Below are 6,953 nucleotides of genomic sequence, written 5' to 3'. Positions count from 1 at the left end.
TTCCCACAGCCAGCGTCACCAGTGGAACCTTGATTTGGTTTGGGTCTTGGGTGACCGAGTTGCCCAGCCCTGGGGACTGAGTTGTGGTAATTGCTTTCCTTTTGACCCATGATTGGTTTGCGGGGGGGTGGCAAGTGGCCCAGACGTGGCCAAAGAGGTGCCAAAGAAAATCTGCTGGGGGATTCTGGGAAAGGGTTTCCTCTCTGATGAAAAGGCAGCTTGTGGGCAAAGTTCTGCCGCTTCTTTCCTGCCTTGGGAGTCACCAAGTGATGACACAATTCCTGCAGCCATCCTTATGGAACACAGGGGACAGGGGGAGAGAGGGAAGGGAGAGCATCACAGGGATGCCAACCCATAGCCCTGTCATTGCTGAGTCACTGAACCAGCCATCTACTTCGGATGTCTTGATGTGAAAAAGAAAAAAAAAAAGACTCCTTAAAGAAGTCAGGACCGGTACCCCTGTGGCTTGCAGCTGAAAGCTCTTGATAGAGGGGAAGCGTGCTTGAAGCCCTGCATCAGGGGAGACCATGAAGGGACACCTAGGCGTTCACCCTGTCTCCAGGTAGGACACTGTCTAACCCAACCTGGGCATATGTGCAGCTGAGCTCTCCCAGACAGGAAACTCATAAACTTCCTGTCTCTTCCTCTTCCATCAGCATCGTTCCAGGATGACTCACCTCCTTGGAGCTGGAGGGCCTTGGGGCCACCTCCACAGGACCCTTCCTCCAGTCCATCACTCAAACCCCTTCCTTTGGTATAGGAGGGATGGTCAAGAGAGGGAGCTTTGGAGTCTTACTGTGTACTCCTAGGTGAGTTACTTAACCTCTCTGTGCCTCAGCTCTTCATCTGTCATGGGGATAGCGCCCAGCTCACAAAGTAATTGTGAGGATAATAAGGATGAAATGTCAAGTGCATCTGACACTGCGTCGTGGGTCCCCAAGACCATCCTCAAGTTCAGTGATTCACTAGAACTATTCACAGACTAAGAAAGCCGGTTTTGCACATGATCATGGTTTGTTACAGCTAAAGGATTCAGATTAAGATCAGCAAAGGTAAAACAAACACAGCACCAGGTCCCCAGGAGGGGCCGGGCACAGGATTCCGGTTGTCCTTTCCCAGTGGCGTTCTACGGACAGTGCTTAATCTCCCCAGCAATGACGTGTGACAACACATACGAAGTACTGTGAGCCGGGAGGCTCACCTGAGTCTTGGTGACCAGGGTTTTATTGGTGTCTCTCCCTAGGCGGGGAGCACTCCTCTGTGGCCGACCTTAGCTACTCAGTCTCCAGCCCCTCCAAAGGTCAAACTGATACAGCTTGGCCCAGAGTCCCCAACATAAATCAGACATTGTTAGCATCAGCTACCTGGCGTTGTCCAAAGCCCCAGGTAAACAAAGACACTTTTATCAGGCAGCACATTACAAGGGCTTAGAGGTTATCTCCCAGGAGCCGGTCAGGGGCCAGACCTCTCTTTGAAACGTGCAAGATTTGAACATCCCACATCTGCTGAGTCAACCCTTTACTGCACAGACGCATAGGAAGCACCCAATGTAATTTCTGTTTCTTACAGAGGGCTGAAATCTGCCTCCCACTAGCATCCACCCTTTGTCGCTACTGCTACGCTATAGAACTACATGGCTTCAGTCTAACCCTTTTCCTAATTGTTAGGAGGGGGACCGCTATTTCCTCGTCCTGTTTATTTAGGGAGGGGCCTCCACCCAAGCAGTGTTCCCGGCTCTCCTCCCCCTCCCCTATTCCTCTCAGGAAAGGGAAATAACTTTCCGAATTGGTGGATCTGGTAGAGAGGTCAGCTCCTACCCAGCTCTCCCCCTCCTCTCTCTTGAGCCGTCTCTGTATAGAGAGGTCACACAATCTGGCTGACAGAGGCAGCTGCCCACCACTGCAGGCATCAGGGTCAGGGCTGAGGTCTTAGCCAGCCCACAGGCTCACAGGGTCTAAACCACCTTCTCAGCTTTATCAGGAATAAAGGTGGTGTCTTGTCTCCATTTGCTTGGCCCCTGTGCCTACTCTTCAACTGAATCTTAATGCAGTCAGGGACAAGAGAGGTGACATTTACTAGCCCACCAAGCCCGGACTCAATCAGGCCTTCCTGTGTTTGGAAGGGCATGACCAGATGTCCCCTCAAACTTCTTCAGTCAAGGTCCCCCGGTCCTTCAATCATGCCCCCTCCTCAGGGTTGCCTGAGGCCACTCCAGGCTGTGTAGGACCCCCTAAAACTCTGGGCCGGATCTCAACACAGACGCTCCAGGTGTGGCCTGGTGGGCACCAGCCACGGGCAGCATGCCTCTCTCCATCTCTTCTCGGAATTCCCACTGTCACTTCTGAGCAACCTGAGTGTCCGCTGAACACGTGGGAGACAGATCCTTTTACACAGGAATTAGCATTAGGTTCACCTTCCTCTGCATAGGGCGGCTGATTGTTTAAACCTCTTCTTTTAGTTGGCCAACCAAGTTCTCCTTCTCAGATACCTTTATAAAAACACACAAGCGCCTCCCCTACAAGGCTGAAGGGTACAGGATCCCCCCGCCCCCACATACACACCACCAAAACAATCCTCTCTCCCAGCGCTTGCCTCATCAATTTCGGTACACTCGTATGTTATCTATTTAAGAAGTACTTAACTTCCAAAAAGAATGTATTGTGGTTAAGAACACAGCCTCTGACGGCAGGCATTCCTAGGTTCAAATCTCAACTCTACTATTTATCAGCTGTGTGACCTTGGGTGACTCACTTAGCCTCTCTGAGCTTTGGTTTCCTCAGGATCCTAAAGCAAACGTTATAATAGTGCCTGCCTTCAAAACGCCCAGCTTGGTGCCTAGATTATATCATAGCTTGATAACTATAAACTAATAGTAGTAATCGTCATATTACTGTATTCACACTGTCATTACCAGTTCAGCTAAACCTTCCAAAGTAGGAACTACCTAAAGTTAGAACAGGGAGGCAGCCTGTCAGGATAGGTGGCTGACAGTTGGATGTGGGGACAATGGGCCACAGAGTCCTTTTGTGACGTTCAGCCTGGGCGTTCCAGATGTTTGGATCATGTTTGGAGAGATTCCAAGAAAGAAAGAGGGTTTGGCTGGGACCGAGCCAGACTATCAGAGGGTATGGCCCAGGCTGCACGTCCCGAGCCGCAAGGGCAGAGGCTGGACTCTGCTCAGGTGCTGACTCTCACCTCCAGGCACCTCGCCTCTGCTGTTTAGAGGGATGGCGTGGGGACATTGCCTGATAAGTGGCTGGGCGCCCTAACAATTCCTATTCCATGGGAAGGATGTGAACATCAGCTTCACCGCTTTATAGCCCCACCTACAGGTGCTGCCTCATTGGTGCACTAAGCTCGAACGACTCCACCCATCAGAGCCCTAATAGCGCTGTGGATCTGACCGGCCGGTCTGCAGACCAAACGGAGAGGACGTAGAAGTGGGCAAAGGCAGCCAAGAAAAGTGAGATGTGACAGTTTAACGGTGCAAGCAGGCAGAAAAGCCAACTGGGCGAGGATCAGAGCTACGAAAGTAATTTTTTACTTTTGAGGCCATTGAGTCCTTGGGCGGATGATCGACCCCTCTCGGCAGCCCGTCGATGAAGTAACAAGTCGTGAGAGCCTGGAGTCATTAAAAGAAGGTAAATCTGCTCAACACAGTCAGTTTAAGAAGGTTTAAAAAAAAACATGTTATATATTCGGGCAATTGCACCATTACAATCAGGAAAACAGTTACAGGGGAAAGTTAGAGGATGTCGTTAAAAGCCTTAGAGTTGGGGCGCCTCCTTCTTGGGTGATGCTGGATAAACGGAGTTTCACCGAAAGAACATGGTGGGGGGGGGGTCTTTTTGCATCTCAGCAAGGCGTTATTTAAGTGAAAGGAAAGCAATGGAAATGGGGGAGGGGGAGCAAGTGGATAGGGACCCAGGGTGTGTCCTTCCATCTAAAAGAATCTTCCACTTGGCTGCTTGGCTAGGAACTTGGCTTCCGCTCGAGGGGCCTCAGTCCGCCTGGATCTTCCCGGGGATGCCCAGCGCCTCGCAGCTCCGGCCCAGCAGCAGGCACTCCAGCCGCTTGCAGTGCTCCCGGAGCTGCTTCTCGCGGGGCAGCAGGAAGGTGAGGACTTTGTTCCGCACGACGCCGCGGTCCTCCTCCTCCCTCAGCCTCTGCTTCACGCGGGCCGCCTGCTCCTCCTGCTGCGCCAGGGCCCCGTTCATCTCGCAGAAGGCGTCTTCCAGGTAGTGGATGGCCTTCAGCGCCTCCTTCTTAAAGTCCTCCAGCTCCCGCTGCACCCCGGCCACCTTCTGCTGCAGGATCTCCAGGTCGGCTGGCGGCAGGAGGCAGGAGGGCCATGACTGGGGCAAGGAGAAGTCTCCAGACTGGAGGCCGCTCTCCACCATCTTCTTCCCTTGTAAGGTGTTCACCTTCATGAGGATGGACCCAGCCTGATAGAGAGGTTCCATAGTGTCTCCTCCGTTTGGACAAAGAGAGGGAGATAAGAGACCAGCCAGCTCAGTGAATTTGGTTTTTGGCCAGAGACACAAGCATCTGGAGTGGAGAAACCCCACATATTGTGACATCAGGGCCCCTCCAGCCAACCAGGAGGAGAGCCACAATCCATTCATTTGCATATTGTAGCCTCCTTGGTGGGTTTTCCTGGGTTTGTCTGCTCATCTGCCCAAGAAGTATTTAGTCGTGCCTCCTGAGATGTGGGTTCTCATCAATTCATTGCCCTTCCAGAACCACAGCTCAATCTCTCCTTGTCCTGGGAGACACACCGAGGCCCAGAGCAAGGCAGGCCAGGCCAGACTCCCTGGCTGCCAAGTCTGGGCGGTCCCCCCGACACAGCAAGGGGCCTGGATGGTCTCAGAATGGTCTCCGGGCTTTAGTACCTCACCAGTGAAACAAGGACATTGTAAGAGAGGATGCCGAATCTCACTTTTAGCTCTCAAATGCTATTAAAAAAAAAAAGTAATTTCTAATTCCCAATTCATACTCTGATAACGATGCCAGAATTCTAGATAATCTTAGAAGTTGCAAGAAACGTACTCAGGTTTTGGTGTATGGTCCATAGTGGAGTTGACAGTATGTGCAGGATAAAATCGGGCCGCTCATTCATATATTCAGCAAGCATGATTACTGAGTGCTCGCTGTGCACGAGGATCAGGGAACAAGTTGTGAAGCAGGTGCACGGTCCCCCTCTTCCTGCCTGGCCAGATCGTACTTGAATGCTGACAAAGATGAGAAAACACATGTGGAAGGATGCACCTGCCACTGCTCACCCATTCACTGCAAGAAAGGAAACTCTCTAGCTAACCTATGTTTGGTTTCGTCAAGAACTCCCCTCCAACTTGCAGATCTCAGCTCTGGTCGCCCAAAGCTGGACTAGTTATCATTTCTCTCAAAGTGGTTCCTGTTCCAGTGTTGCCATCAGACTGATGACACCACCCCGGAGTAGCACCCATGTCTGTACCCAGGTGAGAAACCTGGGCCCTCCACAGCCAAGTGCCCCTGAGTCCTGTTGGCCGCACAGTTCGCAAGTGCTGTAGCATCCAACCGCCTGGATGGGGGTCTCAGCTCCACCACCTGCAGGCTTTGTCTCTTTGGTGGATTGCCTCAATTTCCTGATCTGTAAAGTGGAAATACTAATTCAGTGGTGTGCAGGTTGAGGGGCAGCTCTCTGGGAGGGGAAAAAAAAAAAACAAACAGGAAAAAGCTCTGCTTTATAACTGTGGCTGATTTCCATACTGTAAAGACTCCCACCACAGCTGATCAAGAGCCACCAACGTGCCGTGTCTGGGAAGAGATGCGCACAGTCAGCCTTCATGGGCCCGTGCGAGCGAGCGGACTCCCTCACCACAGGACCCAGGAGGGGGGCCACTGCCTTCCCCAGAAGGCAGATCATCCCATCTAGAATGCCTGGCAGTAGGCATGGAGGCATTGGAGAGGGCATTTTGCAGGGAGGTTCATGGCTAAACCAAGGTTGAATTTTGAGTCTTAAGTTGGGACAGCAAGTCTACTTACTGAGACACAATATTTGGTGGAAAGAGCACTGTTCTAGGAGTCAGGAGATCTGGAGTCTGGAGTTGCTGTGTGACCACAGGTCAGTCATCTCCTCTCTCTGAACTCATTTCCTCTGCTGTAATGTGATAGGATATCATGTAAAGTCTGATGCTCTAAGATCCACATAGTCCTTCCTTTAAACGTCTCTGGAGGCTCTTACTGCCTCCCCCCACATTTTGTGACTTAAGACCTTGTCCTTCCCGGTCCTCGATGGCACAGTAAATCCCATGAGGACAGGGACTGTGCACTTCTCATTCTCTGTCCCCTGCCTGGTGCCCTGCATATAATGGCACTCAGAAAACTGATTGAAATAGATTTTCTTTTCGTAGGTGGCCATCAAATCCTGCAGCTCCCCTGGTTTCCCTCTGACATGATGACACCTACTGGTCTTAGCAGAAACAGCACCCTCCTTATTCCCGACCTAAGATCCGGATGGGGATGTAAATAGCCTGCGGGCTGCCGGTGCATTAATGGTGGGGTGTGGGGAGGTCGGGCACATAGTAGGTCCTCAATAAATATTTCTTGAACCAGCAAGAGGAAGAATATGTGTCTGTCTTGGATTTCTGTTATCCTTTGAGTGTTTTTCTGTTTCTCCCTCTCTCTCTCTCTGACTTTGATTCTCTGCCTCTTTGTCTCTGTCTCCCACAGGAAATGGTAGAAGCCACAACCAGTGCTGTGACAAAAAAGTAGCAACAGTTAAGAAAGGATGGCAATTTTTCAATTTCCCAGATGCTTCCTTGGGAATTCTCAGTTTATTTCTCTGCAGAGCCAGCTGGGGAGGACCATGTTTCCACGTGAGCCTTGCAAAGGTCAAGAGCACGTGAGTGCTCTGTCAACAGAAGACAGGGGCCCCCTGAACCTCCGGGGGGGTTCTCCATGTGCACGTGCTC

The 6,953-nt window shown here is 51.5% G+C and overlaps 1 protein-coding gene across 1 annotated transcript; it reads right to left on the bottom strand.

Moving 5' to 3' along the window:
- Positions 1–3,978: 3,978 nt before the first annotated feature.
- CCDC182 (coiled-coil domain containing 182) lies at positions 3,979–6,623 on the bottom strand. The gene has a single exon (XM_045513781.2). The coding sequence runs from the start codon at positions 4,629–4,631 to the stop codon at positions 4,002–4,004; it is 630 nt and encodes a 209-aa protein (XP_045369737.2). The 5' UTR covers positions 4,632–6,623; the 3' UTR covers positions 3,979–4,001.
- Between the last annotated feature and the right edge of the window lie 330 nt (positions 6,624–6,953).

The sequence above is a fragment of the Camelus bactrianus genome, chromosome 16 (genome assembly GCF_048773025.1).
Source record: "Camelus bactrianus isolate YW-2024 breed Bactrian camel chromosome 16, ASM4877302v1, whole genome shotgun sequence".
NCBI classification, from domain to species: domain Eukaryota; kingdom Metazoa; phylum Chordata; class Mammalia; order Artiodactyla; family Camelidae; genus Camelus; species Camelus bactrianus.
Note: the sequence above shows the minus strand (reverse complement) of the source record. Positions and strands in the feature narration are given on the sequence as shown.